This window comes from Dipteris shenzhenensis, chromosome 3 (assembly GCF_047967505.1).
Source record: "Dipteris shenzhenensis isolate YYH24624 ecotype China chromosome 3, Dip_SZ_1.0, whole genome shotgun sequence".
In the NCBI taxonomy this organism is placed as follows: Eukaryota; Viridiplantae; Streptophyta; class Polypodiopsida; order Gleicheniales; family Dipteridaceae; genus Dipteris; species Dipteris shenzhenensis.
Window position 1 is genome coordinate 21435631 of NC_141598.1, and position 24118 is coordinate 21459748.

Below are 24118 nucleotides of genomic sequence, written 5' to 3' on the forward strand. Positions count from 1 at the left end.
GGTACCAATTCTCAAAGTGTCCTCTAGCTTGAGAAGAGTTTGTTGATTCCTTTTCTCAGTGCTTGAAAGAGCTTAATGCCAAAAAGATTGTAGGTATCTAGCTCTTAAGCATCTTAATCGCCTCAGCAGCTATATTTAAACTAAGGTTACAATACAATTCTACAAGTATAAGCCACAATATAGGAGGTTACATGCTTTAACAATATTTTTACAGCTCCTAGAAAAGTTTCATGTAAGTCACATTTGAACATTGTCGATCAAGACATCCTTCCAAAATCATGGTGCCCGAAAGTACAACAAATGCAAAAATCTCCAAGCGAGACTAACATGTGCATTAGAATGCTTCACGCAAGCAAAAATAAATCGGTGTTTTAATCTTGCTAAGTCATAATAGTAACGATTACCTATTTGATCCTCTTTTTTAATGTTGCTCAAGTTTGAAATGCATTTACGAATATCAAGTACGTTGAAATGTTTAGCATGATGGCACTGCTTAGTTAACCATCCATACACGACTCATCGTTGTCAACTCACAATGATGCGCTCCGAGGTTGAAGAAATATAGACCTTGCATCAATGCCATGTTGTAAAGATCAAGCAAAGAAGTCAACACCCCTCTCAAACAAGAAAGGGGACGAGAGGACATGAGACACTTGGGATGTGTAACTCTCCAAAACCAGAAATTTAAGATGATGGCTAACTCCCAACATGGGATGTAAAATAAGGCATTTCACTATGTGTTACAAACATTAAGAGGCCCATCATATATTATCTCCTTGAAGGAGGGGAGCACAAGCACGTACATTGTTAGAAAAGCCAGTTTAGCTTTCACAAACTTGTCAAAGTTGCTCAAATGAAGAATACTGCAGCGATAAACTGGTCTCCATAGGACTCACATAATACACAATAGCAGAGGGAGCTCGTACACTTTTCCTTCATATATTCCTAAAGTTCTTCACTTTATCGCCTTTAGTGTCTTTGAATTTGAATCATCCTTCAAACCATGGGCGTGGCTCTATCTTGTATCAATAAAGGCTTAAAAAGTGAGATATCATTTGCAGCCTTGCTACTTGAGCAGTCACAAAGAAGTAACTAAAGAGCGTGGACGTATTGCATTCAGTGCCCCTCGTGCAGTTGCCTGGATCATACCACATTTTGAAAGAAAAGGAAGACAGTAAGAAAGAAAGATTTTTCAGCCAAGGTTACACAATGATTTAAAACAGCACGCAAAGAGCCTTTCATACATCTCATATCTTCCTGAAAGATTGTGGAGTTCCATTATTCAATTCTTGGAATTGATTTCCCCTCTGATTTTCCAGAGTAGGTCAAGCGGGTCCCTGTGTAGCACCTAATATATGCTAGCGCATGCTTAAAAGCATCAGGTGAAAAGCCACAGGTCACCAGGCTTATGCCGTGCCATAAGATCTGGCCAAATGTGGGTATGCACGTGATGGGAAGGAAAAGGGAAGCATGTCCACTCTCTTCATTTGATTTACTTGAAGATTATTATTTTGCAAGACCAACCGGGACAGAGTAGTTAATGCATTTAGCAACACTTCATCCTAAGAAGAACCTTACATGGTCGCCATTCCAAGACAGTGTAGCAAACAAAACGGTTTTTTTGTCGATGGAAATTTGTACCTCAAAGAATGAATTATAGTTTAGCCGAAGTAGAAACTGCCGTAAGAATGGTGCACGCTGACTTCCAGCAAGTTTGCTGCTTCGAAGGATGGTGTATAGAGAATTTGACTTCTTGTTGAATTCCTGAGCCCAAGCCAGATTGTCAAGAATAAGACTAGTTAATGCCTGCAAATGTCTCAATCTCAAAGCCTGCAGCTGACATCATCAAAGCCCTTAGCTAAAGATCTCTTGTATGGAATATTTGTGGCAGGACGAAGACCAGTTCTAATTATCTCAATGGCAAACCAATCCTATATTTACTCACACATTTGGAGAATAAATGGGCCAGCAACAACAGAAGTAAAAACATTATGATGTTTTCGTGCATGCTTCATTGTAAAAGTACATAGAAGTGCATAAGTCTTCTGAATTCCTGGGTATCCACCAACTATCATGACATTCATAAAGAATTTGGTGCCTGTCGTCATTACTATCTGGAACACATACTCCCTCCTTGTAGAGCACGTAGCCATCTTTTGGTTTTGGGCAAACAAGCAGGTAGCCATCTTCGATATTATAGTTCTTCCATCTTCCATTTGAGTTCTTGATCAAACAAACTAAACCGACCAGCAAACACCTTTCTTGCCTTACATCATTGAACTCCCAACAAGTTAGTTCCACAGTATTGTTTTAACACCACTGGAAACACTCAGTATGATGTGTAGAACTATGGAATACAAAACAGTGCAAGCTAGTTATTAGTCGAGGCACAAAATTGTGCAACAGAAGTCACAAAGCAGCTCTCTTCTCCTTAACATCATGAATTTTGGCATACAATATGTACCTTACAAGCAGGAATGATACTTTTGCATAGATAATATGAAAACCATCTCCCTCAGGGTACTTCCAAACAACAGTGCGTGTTGCTGAAGCATGTGTTTTGAAGGCTTCAATGTCAGTTTAAAACACCCACCTAAAACCTAGAATTTTTTATGATAAACACTTTTGCAAAAGCCTGGCAGGTAGAACCCATCGCTTGCAAAGTGATGAACTGCAGATGGTCATCCCATTCCTTCAGAAGGCGACCCTGGCACCTATGTGTGCATTAACAGTTAGCTGACCTTGCAAGGGGCAAGATCTAAAACCAGCCTTCCCAATACAAAAGAATAAAATGCCATGTTACCTTGGCAGAAAACTAGACTGTGTCTCTCATCCTTACTCCTAGAATACCGCGTATGCATATATATTTGGTTGTTCTGTTGTGCCAGAAAATTAGAAAGCAAGGTGCATGTCTATGAAGTGATCTCTTGTCAAATCGATAACGTGAACACAGACAATTCCTAGGTTACCACCTCTGTTTTAGGAACTAGACAACAGTATACTGATGTCAGTAACACCTTTTTCCCCACCCACTTCATACAATCATTTACAATATTGTGAAAACTTATCGTTGCCAGTTTGAATGATATGAATGGAAACTTACATAAAACTAACCATGCTCAGAAGTGTGAGTCTACAGTAGCTCACCACGTTCCACAAATATTTTTCCCAAATCACATGCCTATAGTGAGCCAAGAATTGCATGGAATGTTTTACTTGCACATCTATTGCCATTTTAGTAAAGCCAAATTTTAACATGACCACCAGATCATCTGCAAGAACACAGCAACTGAAGGTCCCATTATATGCATGCCCTTCTCTAAACGTACATTCACACACAAATGGACAATTTCAAACAAAATACATACCAGCAAGCATCGTGTATTTTGAAAAGAAAAGGCATACCCGCTTAATATATTTTCCTTGTGCCCACCTTTAGGTGCATTTAATTTCGCTCTTTCTCCCCTGTTTCTTCATAGCTGAAAAAGACAGATGCTAAAGAACTGGAAAACATTCGAAGAAAGCTCGTTCACTGACCTCAGAAATCTGTTCAAGATCTATAGAATTTGGGGTCCCATCCTGAAGTTCAATCAGACGGCACAATCGCAGGCATAGCTTGATAATATTGTCCAGTATCCTTGATACGGATCCTATGTCTAGAAAAGATTGAGATATCAAGGCTGACAAGTACCTGTATAGGTCACAACCGAATTTCATCGCACAGCCTCAAAGGAGCAAATTTTGGGCTTTACATGCAAGCACATAGCAGAAAACTACTCACTCTTGATGAAATCTAACCAGCTCTGTAAAATCTTTTGATGCCTCAACCCTTTCCTGCAGAAGGTTCCACTGTGATTCGATCACATCCACCTGGAAAAAAATAACAGAAATATTCAAACAGGCTGGATAGGAATATACACATCTAAGCTCTACGTAGGAACACGAAGTGAGAGAGAGAGCTGGACAGCAGCATGAGCATACACAGCAAGCATGAGAGAACCAAGAGCATGTACTGAGTGGATAAGGAATGAACACAATAAGTCAATACATCTAGTAACCACTAGGTACATATATGACCCACAGTGTCACATAACAAGAATAAGTCTAGACTAGCCTACATGTCCATACGAGTGACATAAAATGTCCTACATATCCCCCCTCAATGGTATGGATGTGATACTCTTGAAACGTCTCAGAAGTATCTAGGGTACCTAAAGTACCATGGTTGAACAAATTCATCCCTGAAAGGATATAGCAACCCATGGGTAGTGTACACATGGTCACAATGTCATTTGACGATGATGTACACATGGCTACAAGTGATGATGTACATATCGTTTTAATGCAAACCAAAGTAAACAGTCCCACATATGTATTGAAGGACCCTCTTGGCCACATTTCAGTGTGTGACAGTAGGAGATTGCATGAACTATGATAGCAAGCCCATAGCATAAGAAAGATCCGGTCTGGTAGACCATAGATAGATCTATGAGCTTCCCAACCAGCTGCCTGTATAATGTACCATCAAACTTCTCAGCAGTATCACACTTGCTAAGTTTGAGTTCCTTCTCCATGGCAGTAGAGACGGGTTTGCTGTCCTGCATATTAAATTGCTGGATTATACTCAAGGCATACTTGGACTGAGTAACTGAAATGCCATGTGCCATTTGCCAAAACTCAAGTCCCAAACGATAATGTAACAGCCCCAGATAGGTCATCTCACACTCTGAGAATAGCACGGTCTTGATGGCTGTGATCTTCTCTGCATCATTGCCTGTGAGTATAATATCATCCACATATACAATGAGGATGACTATGTAGTCATGTTCCTGCAAGACATACAAGTTGGGCTCACTTGGAGTATTGTGGAACTGATGTGACAATAGACAGGCATGTATGCAATGATACCAAGCACACGGTGCTTGCTTTAAACCATTTAATGCTTTCCACAATTTGCACACTTTGTGTTCCCGTCCTACAACACTAAAGCATGGGTTGCTTCACATATACCTCCTCTTCGGCGTCTCCATTCAAAAAGGCTGTCTTGACATCAAAACGATATATTGGCCAACCATAAGAGGCAGCCATGGCCACAACACACCTGATAGTATTCATCTTGGCCACAAAAGCAAATGTCTCCTCGTAGTCCCTGGGCAACCAAGCATGCCTTATATTTTTCCACTTCACCATTGGCATGGTATTTTACCTTGTATACCCACTTCGTGCCAATGACAAATCTGCCCACTGGTAGATCTACTAGTTCCCATGTTGCATTCTTCTGGATAGAAGACATTTCTGATTTCATTGCATCCAACCACAGAGGATTAGTTTGTGCTTCCTAAAAAGGCTTCCATCACTGTGGTCATCAATGCATAGTTGACTTCATGAAGTCTCTTTGTGGCACCTCTTGCCTGCCAAAAGTGGGCTGATCACCAGCATCCTGGAGAGTGGGTTTTGACCATGTAGCAGAAAAACCAGGAATTTCAGTTCCCACTGGAGCATGCTGATACTTTGGTCTGCTTTATTAAGTAATAATTTGTTGTTCAACCACATTTTCCTCTGGCTGTGTGGGCATCTCTTGCCGTTCTGAATTTTATGCTTGTGGCTGCAGCACATTATCATTAAGTGACTAAGTTATTGATGGCATTTGCTCGTTATCGGTAGGATCACCGAGATCAATGACAGTTAGAGGAGTTGGATTCAAATCTGAAATATTTTTTCATGTCAGTGAAGCCCTCAACTTCATCTCTACTGACAATGATACTTCATGTTGTAAGATTCCACAACCTATAGCCTTTGCTTGCATGGTTGTATCCAACAAATATGCATTTGGTACCTTTATTATCCAACGTAGACCTGTTTTTGTCCGGAACCAAAGCATATGCCACCAAAGATACAGAAGTGTTCAACCTTGGGAGGTTTGCCATTAAGTGCCTAAAAGGGTGTGATGCCTAACAAAGCTTTGGTGGGACATCTATTCTCAACAAATGCAGCTGTAATCACAGCTTCTCCCCAAGAAGATTTGGACAAATTCCTTTGAGAAAGCATGCAGCGGGTCATCTCCGCCATAGGATTTTGTTAAGGAGTGTATAGAGTTATAAAATGATGCTTGATGCCATGCTATCTCAAATAGTCATTGAAGGCATCTAACACATACTCTCCTCCATTATCTGAAAGCAACGTTTTGATCTTGGCATCCACTTTCTTTCAATCAACTACTTATATTCTTGAAACAAATGAAACACTTCAGACTTTTTTTGCATCAAGAATACACATGCAAATCGTGAGAAGTGATCAATGAATGTCACAAAATATCTCTTGCTCACACGTGTGGTCACATTGAATGGTCCACAAACATCAGTGCAAGTTTCAACTTTCTTTGTAGCTCTCACTGCTCCATCCAAAGGGAAGTCTGTCTATGCATTTTGCCCATAACACAGTCCTCAAAAAATTCATATTTCGTGCCTGTAAGCTTGGGGATACCCTGCACCATGTTATGTGACAGCAAGCTGCGAATATTTATGTGCCAAAACCGTGCATGCCAAAGAGATGTTGGATCCGTGGCACTTGCTGGCATACTGAACTGGGCTCAGCATCAAGTATATGCACACCATCAGTGAGTGTGCCTGTAATAACCATGGCCATATTTTTGGTGGGATCCTTTATCTTGCATTGAGAAATTATTCAAACCACTCCCTACAGACAGAGTAATATGTTTGGTAGCTCCACTGTCAATACACCAGGCATCCTGCACTGCAACCATGGCTTGACCACTTGTTGCATGTGTGTCATCATGACTTGACCACGTGTTGCATGTGCATCATGAGCATTCTTTGGCATCTCAGGTGGCTGTTTTTCTGTTAAAGGCATTCCCCCCTTGCATAGCAGCTCTTCCTCATAATCCTCGTCATCCGTGATAGTATGTGCTTGCTCTCAAGATGGCCAAACATCATCAAATGCTGTTGCAACATTTGCCTTGCCTTTCTTGAGTGAATCATACTTTTTCTGACATTGGGAAGCAATATGACCAGGCAGCCCACAGTAATGACAATTACCTATGGTTTTGTATCAAATGAAGCCTTGGCTGGCTCTATCCTTTGAGGAATTTCCCCCCTTTGGCTACCATTTATCAAGCACCTTTTGTGGCTGTTGTTGTGAAGCCTTGGCTGGCTTGTGATGCATTTTCTTCCCCTTTCCTTTGAATTGGACAGCATAATCCTGTTCAGAAGAGGCTGAAGCTTTTGCAAAGTTATGGATACGCTGCTCTTCTTGCAACAACAGTCCTACCACATCATTAAATGAGACAGGTGCAACCCGAAGAGTAATATTCAGTGAAGTGACAAATGTATGATAGCAGGGGCAAGACTATTCAGTGTAGCAAAAATCATCTCCTTATCCCCAATACTTTCATCTATGGCTGCAAATTGATCACGCAGATCAGTTAGTTTAGTTATGTGCCCAAGAATAGACTGATTATCCTGCATTTTCAGCTCCTTGAGCTGAGTTTCCAATGCCAACAATCCGGCCTCATTTCTTGTCATTGTACATACTAGCTAATTTATCCCATGCATCCTTTGTCAATTTGCAAGATTTTAGAGTATGCATCACCAATTTCTTGACTGAATTCACACTGACATGGCTTGTCCATTACAGTTTTCAAAGTTCTTCTGCTCCTTTAATGAGATAACAGAAGTAGTACTGGAGGAACCAGATGAATCTCCTTGCATAGGAGTTGCAGGCACATCAAGAGGACGAGTCTCCTCTCCCGTCACAATTTCCCAAAGACCTTTGCCGATTTAAATATGCTTCACCATCAATGCCCACATTGCGTAATTCGTACCATCCAATTTGTCGAGCTCTGAAAAGTAAAAGGAATTCTCTTGTGACATGATTGTGGAGAGACCTGCACAAACAGAAAATCGTATACCCAACTAGGAAAGATAATTTGTAGATGGCACTGGCAATCCAGCACTAGCAATAATTCGCAGATGGCACTGGCACTCCAGCACTAGCAATCCAATTGCATCTGCTCCTCCCTCGTGCTGTGCAGATGGATTCTTATAGAAGTCTCGTAGATCAAAGAGCTGCTATGTCACGCGGGAAGAAGAAACTGGCAATCCAGCATTAGCAATAATTTGCAGATGGCACACTCTAAGCACTAGCAGTCCACTTCGATCTGCTCCTCCCTCGTGCTGTGCAGATGGATTCTTATAGAAGTCTCGTAGATAAAAGTGCTTCTATGTCACGCAGGAAGAAGAAACTGGTATTTTATTAGTATAAGCAATGGCGGACACCAGAATTGAAGACCTTGGAGACTTTACCCTTGGTCCTGCGCTTGAACAACTTATTCCCAAACTGGACGATTCACAGGAATGGACCGATTGGCCATTGCTTTATCCTTCAAGTAACGTTCTTTGAGTGTGATAGTGTTTCACTTGCCATTGGTGCAAATCATCACCCACCATCACCACGCACGTCTCTACAATCATTGTAAGCTTCGTAGCTTGGAGGTCTACCCTTTCGGGCTCGCACTCTCTGTGATCATTGCCTCAAGGACAATGATGGGCTCAGAGACTTTCGCTCAGCAGATCAACCGCCGAAGCATCCCGCTCGCCTTGCACACCCGTCACCTCATGTTGTTCTAAGGCAAGGCTTACAAGAATCTATTCGTCACTTCTCCAATGTGTGCACGTCTTCCTTCATGCTCACTTTACCAGTCGGTGCTTCAGAGGCTGTGAGCCTCACACCAGGTACCTCCTCTCACTTGCAATCTCAGCAAGTTCAGCACTCGACACCCCTCAGCATGCTCTGATACGATATGTAGGAACACGACGTGAGAGCGAGAGAGAGCTGGACAGTAGCACGAGCATGCACAACAAGTGTGAGACAACCAAGAGCATGTACAATGAGGATAAGGAATGAACACAATGAGTCACAATCCATCTAGTGACCCTTGGGAATATATATGACCCACAGTGTCATATAACAAGAAGTCTAGACTAGCCTACATGTCCATACCAGTGACATAAAATGCCCTACACTCTATTCAGGTGAAACCTTACAGACGGACTGGTATGAAAAGGCATACACAGGAACATGCACATTTGATAAGTTTCTCTCTCACAGACATAGAGACCTAGAAATAGCACAGAAATAGTGACATAAAATGCCCTACACTCTATTCAGGTGAAACCTTACAGACGGACTGGTATGATAAGGCATACACAGGAACATGCACATTTGATAAATTTCTCTCTCACAGACATAGAGACCTAGAAATAGCACAGAAATATTCACACACGTCGGATAGGAACATACACATCTATGATCTAAGCTCTACTCAGGTGAAACCTTACAGACAGACCGGTGTGATAAAGACATACACAGGAACATGCACATTTGATATGTTTCTCACACAGACATAAAGACGTAGAAATGGCAACAAAATAAATGCTCATCATCTAGACTCTTCAATATATTGTAAGATAATATGTTCTCGAGACTTAATGCCAATCGTACAGAATGTTTATGTCATTGTTTAATAAATAGTATATATTTTCTTTGTAAACTTGTAGGATTGTTGTGAACCTGGATATAAAACTGCAGGTTGGTAATCAGATAGGTCATGTGTTGCCGGATTCGCCACATTGGCATTCGCTGTTGCTGACGTTGTCTAGCCATGACACCATTTACAGGATCCTTACGCTGCTTAGTGCAGTCTGCTCGATCTTGTTGCATTGCTTCTGCCCATGACTTCTCAAGTTCCAGCTGTATTCTTTTCAGCCGCAGCAAATACTGGAATACTCTACAATACCTGCATTCCACCCACCACAAGTCAAAGGGGAAACAAAAAAGTTCCATTATCTTCCTTTCCAACTGTATTTCTATCAGAAGTCCGCTTATAATACTGTAAACAAGATTTAGGGTTGATTCATTTCTGTTTACCCTACAATTTGGCCCCAACCCTTAAGCCCAAGCTATGCCCTCCATATCTTTCCAATATGACACAGATCTGATTTAAAGGAACCTGGAAGGACAGAAAATGGGCTGTTTACAGAAAAGACAAAGCACTTATTTCGTAGAGATGCTTCATGTTATGCTCTAGCCGAGATAGCATGACCTCGGAAAGATCGGTGGGCATTTTCTCTTAGATGACCGACTTCTGTAATATTTTATGTGCGTAAATAAAATGGTCAAGGGAAGTAACTGCCAAGGTCCTAGGTGAGGGTGTATTGGCATCGACTAGGTGGTTCTGAGTACTCAGGTCTAGGTGCACCTAAATGTGTAAAAAAATGCCAAGGGGCAAATGTTTTAATTGTGCCCCAAGAGAGGGGTAAATGGTGTACCAAGCTAAAGGTCTAGAATGATGACATGTGGCAGAGGGAACCATCTAGGGAATTGTGGGCTTGTGGATAGGCATGAAGGAATGAATTACGTATCTTTGTGAGCATGCCATCCATGAGATAGGCTGGGAGGATATTCGGGATGCCAGCGCCTGTGATTTGTCTTACCCTTAATTGACGAAACGAAAAGAGAGACATGTGACTTTGTATTGTCCGTAATTCGACGAAACAGTGAAAGAAAAAAAAGGAGTTTAACATTTGGTATCAGAGCTAAGTACGGCCAGCGGACAACGGATGGCGGAATAGTGGGCAGACTGCGCTGGAAGACTTCGCAGAAAACATTTCGCTGATTACGTTCTGAATAGACGCCACAGCAAAGACAAGTACCACCGTTGGGGTGAAACGGAAAGTAACTCCAATGGCAGCCCGGCCTTGGTCAAAGTCCTCATTGATCCCTGAGCAAAAAGAGAAAGCTAGAAAAGAAGGATTGTGCTTCGGCTACCTTCAGCGACATCAGTGGAAAGACTGTCCACTGAACAAAGACCGTCGCACGGCCAGTATGATAATATCTGAATGCGACGCGGAAATGTAGGAGAGTCCCAATGCGGAACATATGCAGATGCAATTGGCGGCTCAGAGGTTAGTACCTGTGTTGTTAAGTGTGTCTATTACTAAGTTAGTAAGCGGTGCACCCGATAACATCCTTTCAAAGCCCGTAGCAACGGGGTATACGGTTTTCGATGAGCCCGAGTTGATTAAAATAAAAGGGCAAGTAGCCAATCATGATGTGATTGTGTTGTTTGACTCAGCGTCAACGCACAATGTAATTAACTCGAAGCTTATTAAGAGGCTCAAGTTGAAAACTATTCCGTCTGACTATGCTTATACGGTCAAGATGGCGGACGGAAGTTCAACTGAAGTATGGGACCAGAGGGTTACCCAGTTGGAACTTCGAATTCAGGACTATGTTGAGAAGCTGGACTTTGAGTTGACCAGGCTTGCTCACGCAGATATAGCCCTAGGCATGGCTTGGCATTTTTGAAAAAATTCATCCATTGATTGGAAAAAGCATATTTACCAGTTTAAGATGAACGGGGTAGAATATGTTTTGCGAGGTGAAAAGGATTTACCTCAAGGACCATTGATTTCAGCCATGGAAATTCGGAAGACTCCGAAAGAGTTTCTGTGTCTGTGTATAGCATCGATAGAGTCGATTGATGATGCGTCGACTATCACTGAGGCTACCCAAGATGGAAAAATGGCCGAGTTGGCTAAAGAGATATCGGAGAAGTTCTCTGATTGTTTTAGGGATGAGTTACCTTATGGGTTACCTCCAGAGCGGAATGTTCAACATAAAATTGAGCTTATCCCGGGAGCAAAACCTGTAAATAGACCTCCCTATAGATTAAGCTTTACAGAAGAAGCTGAGGTGCGAAGACAACTGGAAGAATACCTCAAGTTGGGACAGATTCAACCCAGTTTTTCACCTTTTGCTTCGCCAGTGATATTAAAGAGGAAGAAAGATGATACTTTTCACCTCTGTATAGATTACAGAGCATTGAATAATATCCCTATTAAGCACAGGTATCCAATGGCTCGGATCGATGATTTGCTAGATGCATTGCATGGATCCGTAATTTTCAATAAGATAGATCTTAAGTGTGGCTACCATCAGATCCGTATTAGAGCCGAGGATGTGCATAAAACCACTTTTAGAAGTAGGTTTGGTCATTATGAGTTTTTGGTAATGCCCTTTGGACTTACCAATGCTCCAGCTACATTCGTCATGCTTATGAACGATTTACTACGTCCGTATATCGGAAAGTTTGTAGTACATTTTATTGACGATATTCTGGTATTCAGTAAAAGTATTACTGAGCATCACGAACACTTAAGAATAGTGTTCAGTACTTTGAGGAAAGCCAGTCTTTATGTAAATAAGAAGAAAACTATACTGTGTATGGTTAGACTTGAATACTTAGGATTCATAATTACTCCAGAGGGGGTAGAAATGGATCCAAAGAAAGTGGCTGTGATACTAACTTGGCCAATCCCTCATAGTCTGACCGCTTTGCGATCATTCTTGGAATTTGTCCAATTTTATCGAAGGCATATCAAAGGATATTTCGAAATAGTATCGCCATTGACTGATCTGACCTCAGATAAAGTACCTTTTATATGGGGACAGAATCAACAAGAAATTGTTAACACCATAAAACAAGCTGTGGTCATAGGACCGGTGTTAAAAATAGTTCATCCCCAGAAACCGTTGTTCCTGGAAACCGATGCAAGTGGCTTTGCGGTAGGAGCAGTTCTCCTCCAAGAGGGAAGGCCAGTAGCCTTTGAAAGCAAGAAGCTTTCTCCCTCTCAAAGAAATTGGCCAACTCATGAATTAGAGTTGTATGCTGTTGTCCATGCTTTGAAAACATGGCGACATTATTTGTATGGATCAGAGTTTTATGTGGATGTTGATCATGATACTCTGAAACATTTTTGTAAACAACCCGACTAGAGAGGCTGCCAAGCTAGGTGGGCAGAACTCATGCAAGAGTTTAATTTGACGATTCGGTACCAAAGAGGAAAAGATAATAAAGTTGTTGATGCGTTGTCACGCGTTATACATAACATGAGTTTCACAGTGTTAGAGAGCGCTCTAATGACCGAGATTAGAGAAACTCAAAAGGTAGACGAGTTTGTCCAGAGTCTATGGCCTAAGGCTCATGTGTTAAAACCCAAGGAAAACGAAAAGGATGGCCTGGCATCCAGAAAAGCCCAAACTTATGCAAGATATACCATAAGGGATGGTATGTTGAAAAGAAATGGCAAGGTAGTAGTACCTGATCAAAATGATCTCAGGCAGAGAGTCATTCGACAGTGCCATGATAGCCCATGTGCGGGACATCCAGGAGTCGAGAAGACATATGATCTCGTGAAGCGAGATTTCTTTTTGCCAAAGATGAAAAAGCATATTCATGAATATGTGACACGTTTTTCGTGTCAGGTAAGTAAGGCAGAGCGGGTGAAGCCACCCGGCCTTTTACAGCCCTTGGGGATACCACTAAGTAAGTGGGAGAGCATTTCCACGGACTTTATTGTAGGGCTGCCTAGGACACAAGGTGGATATGATTCTATCCTTGTGGTGGTTGATCGTCTCACCAAGATGGCTCACTTCATTCCAACTAGAGAATTTGTTAGTGCCCCGCAAGTGGCGGATTTTTTTATTAGACATATATTTCGTCTGCATGGATTACCCAAATCCATAGTGTCAGACAGAGATGTCAAATTTACCGGTCATTTTTGGACTGCGGTATTTGAGACACTAAGGACTGAGTTGGGAATGAGTAGTGGGGATCATCCAGAAACCGATGGTCAGACGGAAAGAATCAACCAAATTTTAGAGAATATGCTTAGAGCATATGTGTCATTGAGGCAACATACATGGGACAAGTGGTTGCCATTGTTGGAGTTTGCCTACAATGATAGAAAACATTCCTGTACAAGGTTCAGTCCGTTTGAGCTGAACTATGGTTATAGGCCAGCGAATCCAACTATAGTTGGAATACCTCAGAAAGTGCCTAGTGCCGCGAACTTTGTGGTTCAGATGCAGGAGATGCTAGCACTTGCGAGAGCTAACATCCGCCAAGCTATGGATAGAGCTAAGGCATATGTGGATGAAAACCGATCCGCTAGAGAATTTAAGGAAGGAGAAAAAGTTTTTCTCAGAGTTCCTTCGCACTCTAAGTCTTTGACTGCAGGAGAGTGTGCTAAGTTATCACCTCGATATTGTGGGCCATGGTTAATTCTAAAAAGAATAGGCAAGGTAGCCTATAAATTAGAATTGCCACAGGGTTGCAAGGTGCATCCAGTGTTTCATGTTTCTCGTTTAAAGAAATTTTTGCATACTGGTGACTCACTAATCGAAGGTGTTCTTTTGTTTCAGGAGATAGACGATAATGCAAGACGCAAACCAACAAGAATCCTAGACCGAGGAACAATGCAAGTGCGCAATCGGAAGATACCCACGGTGTTGGTTGCATGGCATGGTCTACCTCTATCGGAAGCTACCTGGGAATCCGTATACCAGTTACGGAGAGTGTTCCCAAATTTCATCATCAAGGACGCTGATACTTGAAGAGGGAAGGAATGTTATGCTCTAGCCGAGATAGCATGACCTCGGAAAGATCGGTGGGCATTTTCTCTTAGATGACCGACTTCTGTAATATTTTATGTGCGTAAATAAAATAGTCAAGGGAAGTAACTGCCAAGGTCCTAGGTGAGGGTGTATTGGCATCGACTAGGTGGTTCTGAGTGCTCAGGCCTAGGTGCACCTAAATGTGTTAAAAAATGCCAAGGGGCAAATGTTTTAATTGTGCCCCAAGAGAGGGGTAAATGGTGTACCAAGCTAAAGGTCTAGAATGATGACATGTGGCAAAGGGAACCATCTAGGGAATTGTGGGCTTGTGGATAGGCATGAAGGAATGAATTACGTATCTTTGTGAGCATGCCATCCATGAGATAGGCTGGGAGGATATTCGGGATGCCAGCGCCTGTGATTTGTCTTATTCTCGATTGACGAAATGAAAAGAGAGATGTGACTTTGTATTGTCTGTAATTCGATGGAACAGTGAAAGAAAAAAAACGAGTTTAACACTTCATGCACTACTATGGAGACGCTTCATGCATTACATTTTGGGGACTATATGAAAGCTATTTATTGGTCCCATAGATCTTTCTGGTCTTCTGCAAGTGTTAATTGAGCTTTTTTCCTTTTGGATATTGTCAAGGGATCACCCAAGCTTTACATCACACCGAGATCTGATGTAAAGGAAGCCTAGAAGAAAGGCAAATCGCCTGTTTACAGAATATAGAATGCCTTTTTAGGGAGTTCAAATCTCAGCCTATAGACTGTGTCTTAAATTGATATAGTGATGGCCCTATTATGCTAGCATTGGAAATAGTATGCTTTTATAATAAGGGTAAAGATGCTTCACACACACCTATGGAGATGCTTCATCCATTCACATTTTGGGGATTTGATGTGAAAGCAACTTATTGGTCCCATAGATCTTTTTAGTCTTTTACAGGCATTAATAGATCTTACTTTCTTTCTAGATATTAGTCAAGGGAGTGGCCTTGCTCACCCATGCTTTACATCAGGCACAGATCTGATGTAAAGGAACTTGAAAGGAGGGCAAATGGGCAGTTCACAGTAAAGACAAAGCTATTATCATGGAGTTCAAGCCTAAAGACTTTCAGTGCTAAATTGATGTAGTGATGGCAGGAAAAGACCACATTGCCCATAGGGTTTGGGGATTGAATGCCAAGACAACTTCTAGAACCCCAATATTAAGCTTTCATGTGGAGGCACATGACTTGGAGTGGAAGCCCTCTTGGGAACGATGTTGGGGATCTCCGACCATTTTTGGGCCCCCATCGCCATTTTTGGACCCTCAGCATTGGGGGGTCTATGAGCATTTTTGGGCCCCCACCGCCATTTTGGGGGCCCCCAACCACCTACAAACAACTTTTAAAAATCTTTTTGGGGCAAAAAAAATGGCAACAGGGAGGGCCAAAAAGGGCTAGTGTTAGGGGGTCTAGGACCATTTTGAGGGCACCACACCCATTTTGGGTCCCTACCTTTAACATTGCCTTGGCATTAGGAGCCCAAAACCAGCGGTGGGGGCCCAAAAAGGGTAGATGATCCTCCAACCCCGGAGCACCAACGTTCGATTGCCAAGCACAATTGTAACATTTGGAGTTAATGATTAAACTATTCTACTATTCAAAAGTAAAGTCATTTTCATCATTAGAAATGTTTAGAGTCTCCATTTAGCATTGCCATACAATTGTCAAGCATAACTATAAGCAATGTGTTGACGACTACCATCCATAGCAAATGGCTCACATTCACATTTAACATTGCTATTCAATTGTCAAACATATTCTTAACATTTGGAGTATTGCATTCATAACTCTAGAGAAATTTTAAAGCCATGTTGACTACTATCACCTACTACAAGACTTTGTCTCTAGAGAATAGGCTTTTTCTCCTATGTCTAATAGTGTCTACTTTGAAGTTTGTGTAGGCTGAATCGAGAAGATAAATGCAAGCATCAAACATCATATACCATCTTTGACTACGAGGGCTGCAAGTTTATGACTTTGTCTAGTAGCCTTTTATACAAAGAGGGCAGCACAGTGCTAATCTAGGTAGTTGAGCTGACTCATGTGCACGAACCCATGGGCAACCAAACAATGGTAACAACCTCAGATCTCATAGTATCTCGTGCAACTCATCAGTACATGATCCTGACTCTCCACAAGTATGCTACAATATGTAAGGCATGTCTTACCACAGATGAAGCATGAGAGCATCATGACCTGTAACCTCTAAAATCGGACCCACTCAGCCTCTATAGCTTACAACCCAAAATGTTCATGCATACAATACTAAACATCTAACTAGTGACAAAAGCTGTAAAACAATATGGAGAGTATCGCGACAATGGTCCACAACATCAGTTTAAGACTAAGAGTCTTTGGGTTTAGATTTGAATTGTCTAATTAAAGCTATTCCATCTCGGTATACAGCCCATTTACCAGCTTTGCGTGCATCTTTAACTTTGGTAAGCTCCATATTCCTCTATTTGAGCTGAGTTGGGGTGAGTTCCTCGGATATCCAAATCCTTGTGCCCTTCAGCTTGTTTGTTTGTCGTAAAATCTTAGTTCTCCTGCCTTCTCATTAAAAAACACATGTACTTGCATTCCATTTTGAGAGACACAGCTGATATCATTTTCATCCCACTCCACTTGTGGTATTTATTTCTTGAGGCATGAATCTTGTCATCCTCTGTGTTCCCTGCTTCGTCATCAGGGCAATCCTTGGGCAGCCCTCCGATGCGTAATATTTTCCTATTATGCACTCTCACCTGCTGCTCTTTACTTCTGTGTAGAGGTCTGCTTTATTGAGTTTGCAGTTGGGAACAGTGATCATCTCTTCCTTGGCTGAGCTAACCTGAGTATTGATCATTTTCTTGACCTTGGAAACAAGTATTGGTGCTGGTGGAGATGTGTTGCATTTCTCCATAACTTCTGCAATAATTTCCTACTTGCCTTTGCTCTCCATCTCACTCACCTTTTTGCTAAGAGCTGCAACTAGCGAGCTCTCTAACTTCTTGTTCCAGATAATAGATGTGTTCCTGAGGGTCCGATCCAATCCTTCACTTGTAGGTCAGAGCATAGGGGCTGGGTGTTGCTGCAATAGTGGAATATGGGGACTTGTTCGCTGGAGTATAGGCAAATGGCTTTGTTTTGGGGAACTCCATATTGGCCTTCTTAAACTTGGAGGCCCTTTGCTGGATCTAACCCCCAGAGCTGTGCCAAGGCTCAGCCCACCCAGGGTGGTCTAAAACCTACATCTGCCTACAACCCCCCTGTTTGTTGCTGCTGGTACCCGAAAGAGACTGCACTGCATGCACGGATTGTACAGCGGTCTGTGTACGGACCGTACAGCAAGCTGCATACAGCGTTGTACGGCGAACTAGGAGAGACGAGCTGGGAGGCAGGCTGGGAGAGACAGGCTGAAGCTGTACGGATGATGGACAACGGGTTGAGGCTGTACAGATGACAGACTGAGACACAGAGAGAGAGAGAGAGAGAGAGAGAGAGAGAGAGAGAGAGAGAGACACACACACACACACACACACACAGAGAACACAGGAGAGTGTGTGCTTATGTGTGCATGCATGTGACTGTAAGTGTTTGCACATTTGCACAAGAACGAGTGTGCCCATAGATGCATGTGAACTTTGAATAGATGCCACAGCAATCTACACACCCTGCTACTTTAGGAGCTAGGGGTAGCCACTGCACCACACCCATCCGAGTGCCAAGTGGCAGCTGCAGCGCTCACCTTAAGCCTGCCATGGATGAGCAAATACAATGCATTAAAACACTCCAGAAACAATACCATGCGGGCTCTATCAGGACAATTGAGACAAACTGTATGTTTTCACAGATAAGGTCATGCATCAAGCCAGATCATAGAAGATGTGAAAGCATCACAATGTTGCAGCTTCCCCCATACTTTATGTGCAGGAGGGAACAGAGAGAACAACAGATAAGGGGTGGGACAAGAGCACAGGGTTGTAAGGAAGATGCACAATGAAATCCTTGATGCAGAAGGTCAGCTTACTTTGATAGAACGTCTCTTGTAAAGAGCAGCTGCAGAGGCCAATCAATGCTATATTCCAATGCAATTCCATCCCAACCATCATAAAACTGGTTTGCATTATCACCATAGCTAGTTGAAGGGAGGCTGACACTCCCATCTGCCCTACTTCGTGGCCTCACATTTTCACCTTGTAGAGATACACTTCCTAACGAAGGCATCCTGAAACCAGAGCAATCATCATCTTTTAGTTGAAAACACTAGGCACTTACAGCTTACACCAATATCATTTTTTACTAGTGTCTTTTTCAATACTAACAGCAAAAGCACTCATCTCCAAAGGTGAGGGCAAAAACAAAATAATACAGATGGTGAATCTTTCAACTAAGAACGCATGAAGTCTCGTCATATCCCTGGATAGAGCAAGATCATACTTGAGTGACACTCTAGAGAAGTATTTGTCATCATCGCCAATGGTCTTGATTGCAGCCTGCAAAAGAGAAAACTATGACTTTAGGAACAACCCATAAAAGACTGGCCCAGAATACCACAAAGAACAAACACATACTTGCACATAAGAATAAAACATCCTCTTTCTTCAGTATTACATATAAATGGCAGCTATGAAAATCCATTAGAGGATAAGTACTTTCTTTAAATCTACAATACTCATCCAATGCCCATGTGTCATTCTTAAAGATATCACCAGACCTAAGGAAATAATTGATAAGCTATATTAGAAGCCCCTGGGAAACCAACCTGCTGAAAAGGAACTTTAAGATCTGCTTCAGCAGTTGACGGACGAGGAGGCAATCGCATCAAGGCTCGGCTTTCCTCCAAGAAACACTAGGGACAACAAGAGTACTTAATTGTTAGCCAGGTTTTCTGTCCACTCAAAAAAATAAATTTTCCATTTATAAAATTTGTGCAATTTCAATCTGTTATACAAAGATAGCTGAAATGTATACTTGCATTGAAGGAACAACATAAAATTATTTCAATTGCTGATTGCATTTAAATCCACTCTTAAGACCATATGCGTGCACACCTTATCCCATACTAATACCACACTCTAACCTTTTCTAAAACCCCTTCGCCACTAGACATGCTCCTTCTCAACTTACAGGTCCAAAAATCATTCCTCAAGCAATGTCTTCAATCCCCCTTTCTCATCCCCGGGGATAAAGAAGGTGAAGGATCACTTCTTGAAGATGTTGATCAGTTCTTCCCAAGATCCCTTTGCATTTTGAGATCTTCCTAGTGTATCATTCATTCGGTATGTTCCTCTACGCAAGAACCCAGAAGTGAACTTGTTTCTTCAGAGGGGGATTGCTAATGCATGATGATGCAATCTCTAAGAATCAGCTAAAACCATTTTGCATTATGGGAGGGATCCTTGGGCTCATGCTCATCATGGATCCCTCATGGGTTTAAACCAGTTGAAATCAAGAATCTGCCTCAAGATAAAGAAGTAGCCTAGAGTCTTCAAGAGGATGCTGCAATATTTTTTGCACCATATATGTAGCGCTCTAGGACTTGGTCTAGTTCAAGGGTTCAGGGTTTCAATCAAACCCATTGTTTCTTGGTATTTCAAAGTTGAGAGCAATTCATTTCAGCTTCTCAAACTTTCTCCAACGTTGTGTGTTCCTATGTTATTAGAAACCATTGTAACGTTCACAAAGTTCCGTGCTACAATTTATCCATCCTGAAGAAATGTGGAAAAAAAGATTATGCCTCACATGAAAAAGGACACTTTATTGCAATGCATTTCACATTCTGGCACTAACCAGTACATCAACTTGCCTGAAAAAAGTCTCCTTTTGCAAGAAGAAAATAATCCTTCAAAGCCTTCAAATGACCAATCAGATCTGCATGGACCACCACCAACTACATAAAAGAGACCGATTAATTGAATTTGCGCCAAGATCTAGGAGTTCACTCATTGAAGTACCCAGCTTTTATCTCCATATGCAATGCTGATGACAAAAGGAAAACATCGAATGCCAAGGTTTGACTCACCTGCCAAAGATGTGTAGCTGCAATAGTTCGAATCGAATCCACAGCACATTCAAATGACCTCTTGTGAAAATCAGGCATTTCCTACATCAGACAAAGAAAACTTAGAAACTGCTGTGCTTCTATAGCTTAATCATACACAGTGACTTCTCTATACTTTCTTAAAGAGGTTTTGCATCAATTGTTTAAGCCACTATTCTATTGCCACCCAAGCATCCTGTCACCATCTTAAGGCTGATTGGCGTCATCTAGCATCTTTGCAGACCCAGTGTCTCCTCTGGAGTCAAAAATGCTACTGCGGAAAGAAAATCTGCTCAGTTCTTAAAGAAAAAATGCTCAGTTCTTAATAGATTTCCTAAGATTTATGTAATCACCATTGAATACAGAGTTCATAAGCATCCCTAGTGATATTCAGGTAGTTTTTAAGGGACCATATTATCACCATGCTGTATTGCTCGGGCATGAGTACAAAGCTGATAAGCACTACCATTGATGCTTCCATTGTATGTTCATGTAGCCATTGTAGGACTTCATTTTGAAATATATAAGATAACAATCTAATAGATGTCTAGCTAGTTCAGCTCAAACCAATAGAGTTTGAGTTCTTATTAACATGCTAGTGACTTGCAATCTTTCCATTATGTCTCACATTGTCTTGCTTATACTTTTTGAAAATCCATAAAACAAGGAAATCTATTCCCTATGCAGGAGAGAAGAAGAAGAAGAAGAAGAATATATTATCGTCCTCTGAAGACCAAAAATCGGCCTATGGGACCTGAAACAATACAAAACCTTACATACATAAAGACTCCTCCCTCAAAGAGGAGGGTAATAAGAGAAACTACCTTTATGTCTAGGTGAGTTTCTGTGCTTGAAAAGCTTAGATACAAATGTTCCTAAAGCTGAGGGTGACGCCTTATGTAGCAAATCAGCCAGTCTGTTATGTCCCTCAAGAAGAGAGCTGAACTTTTCCTAATGTATGCATAGTAAGGGCATATCATTACCATGTGTTCTTCTGTTTCTGGCATACCCTGGTCACATAATTGGCATATTCTGCTCTCTCTTGGCATGTCTTTCCATCCTCCTATTTCAATTTGCAGCTGGTGTGATCGGGTGCGAAGTGAAGCCAAAGCCCTCCGCTTATGCATTGCCATAGGTGTGCAAATGTACTTCTGCGTGGCTGACTCCTCTGCCGTATAAGTGGGCCAATATTGGGGGTTGATAAATGTGCAATAGTACTCGAACTTATCTCTATTTTTAGCTGTTTGCAATTTCCTGTGTAGTGCATTCAGCAGGTCACGATGAAAAGCATCTTCATCTACCTCCTCTGGTGAGTAGTTCAAGTACTCCTCTACCTCCCACTTCCTGAACCAATTTCTCAGATCTAGTGCCCATCCAAATGCCAAAATCTTGCTCTTGTTTGTCTTTTGGGCTTATGAAAAGTCTTTGAAAGACCGAAGAGTCTATGAGACTAAAAAAAACAAATACAATGAGCTGAATGGGTGGTGTTATGCTCTAGTTGAGGTAACATGACCTTGGAAGGGTCAGTCGACATTTTTTTAATCCTACCGGGATGGTCTTGCAGACATATGGTGCACCATCTTTTTAAGTTTGGATTGCCCTAAGTTTGCTTGCAGTTGCTGGGCCAGAATTTATTGTAAGGCATCCTCTAACAAAGCAATCCTACTAGATAGTGTGTGGGCCGCTGGGTGCGACACATGTTGTGCCAGCCAGACTCCCGATTCTACGGGATCCACCCGTGAGGCTTCTTCTTCAACCTCCATTGCTATAGCTTTGCCTTTATCCATAGAGTCTTAGTTCTAAAATTTAACACACTAACCAAAACTGAAATCACAACTTGTATAACCCAAAACCTCGTTCCTATAGAGGCATACTGTAATTCATACAACTATAATCTACCAACTCTCTTTTCCTATACTACGGAAATATCTGCAATACTAAACAACTGAAAATAACCAAACCCACATCTTGAACGCTCGATGAAATTTCGAACTTAAACAAATCAAGTGCATAAAGAAATAGAGAGTTCCCTGGATCCAAACTTCTATGTACAGCTCCCCGATCACCTTAATTCGACGCCAAGTCACTTCGTGATAGCAAAAACCACAACGGACAGCCGACAAAACACTAACAATCAGGACGTCATTGTGTTGTTTGACGCAGCATCAACACATAATGTAATTAACTCCAAGCTCGTAAAGAGTCTGAAATTTAAGACTAGTCCATCAGACTATGCATATACGGTCAGGATGGTAGTTGGAAGTTCAACTCAAGTATGGGACCAAAGGGTTACCCAGTTGGAACTTCGGATTCAGGACTATACGGAGAAGATGGACTTTGAAATTATCATACTTGCTCACACAAATATAGCTCTGGAAAAGACCCGACATTCTAAGAAAAATGCGGTCATAGATTGGAAAAAGCACATTTATCAGTTCAAGATGAACGATGTGCTATATATCTTACGAGGTGAAAAGGATTTTCCTCAACGACCATTAGAGTCTGTGAAGGAAGTTCGAAAAACTCGGGAATAATTTTCTTTGTTTAGCATCAGTAGAGTCGATTGATGGTTTATCGAGTAGCACTGACGCTACCCAAGGCGGGGAGATGGCCAAGTTGACTTATGAGATTGCAAAGGAGTTCTCTTATTATTTTAGGGATGAGTTGCCTTACGGTTTCCTACCAGAGCGAAAAGTTCAACATAAGATTGAACTTACCCAAGGGCGGAACCTATAAATAGGTCTCCCTACAGTTTCAGTTTTGCTGAAGAAGCTGAGGTGCGAAGGCAACTAGAAGAATACCTCAAGCTGGGGTCAGATTCAGCCCAATTTTCCACCTTTTGCTTCACCAGTGATATTAAAGAAGAAGAAAGATGATACTTTTCATCTCTTTATAGATTAAAGAGGATTGGACAATATTACTGCTAAGCACAGGTATCCGATGGCTTGGATTCACGATTTGCTAGATGCATTACATGGAGCCATAATTTTCAGTAAATAGATCTTAAGTCTAGCTACCATCAGCTCTGGAGCCGTGGATGTGCGTAAAACTGCTTTTAGAAGCAGGTTTGGACATTACGAGTTTTTGGTAATGCCGTTCGGACTTACCAATGCTCCAGCTACATTCGTCATGCTGTTGTGCATGGTAAGACTTGAATATTTGGGATTCATTATTACTCCAAAGAAAGTAGCTGCAATACTGACTTGGCCTATTCCTCAGAGTTTCACGGCTTTACAATCATTCTTGGAATTTGTCCAATTTTATCAAAAGCATATCAAAGGATATTTCGAGATAGTTTTGCCTTTGACTAACTTGACCTCAGATAAAATACCATTTGTGTGGGGATACAATTAACAAGGGAGTTTTAACACCATAAAGCAAGCTGTGGTCTCAGGTCCAGTGTTGAAAATTGTTGATCCCCAAAAATTGTTTTTCATAGAAACCGATGCACGTGGCATTGCAGTAGGAGCAGTTCTCCTCTAAGAGGAAAGGCCAGTAGCCTTTGAAAGCAAGAAGCTTTCTCCATCTCAGCGAAATTGGCCAACTCATGAATTAGAGTTGTATGCGG

General features: G+C 41.7%; 1 protein-coding gene across 2 annotated transcripts in view; it reads right to left on the reverse strand.

Annotated features, from left to right (window-relative positions):
• Window positions 1-710: 710 nt before the first annotated feature.
• Window positions 711-24118, reverse strand: part of GCP4 (GAMMA-TUBULIN COMPLEX PROTEIN 4) — a 77265-nt gene continuing 53857 nt past the window's right edge. The window contains exons 7-16 of one of the 2 annotated variants that reach the window (XM_087399512.1): window positions 20533-20613; window positions 20317-20400; window positions 19273-19359; window positions 18948-19003; window positions 18538-18735; window positions 9589-9814; window positions 3782-3870; window positions 3538-3691; window positions 1642-1764; window positions 713-1138 (exon numbers count right to left, since the gene is read on the reverse strand). In XM_087399512.1, coding sequence (XP_087255638.1) covers window positions 1079-1138; window positions 1642-1764; window positions 3538-3691; window positions 3782-3870; window positions 9589-9814; window positions 18538-18735; window positions 18948-19003; window positions 19273-19359; window positions 20317-20400; window positions 20533-20613 — 1158 coding nt within the window. In that variant the 3' untranslated portion in view covers window positions 713-1078. Of the gene's footprint in view, window positions 1139-1641; window positions 1765-3537; window positions 3692-3781; window positions 3871-9588; window positions 9815-18537; window positions 18736-18947; window positions 19004-19272; window positions 19360-20316; window positions 20401-20532; window positions 20614-24118 lie in introns of both variants that reach the window. The other variant, XM_087399518.1, reaches the window with a different exon arrangement.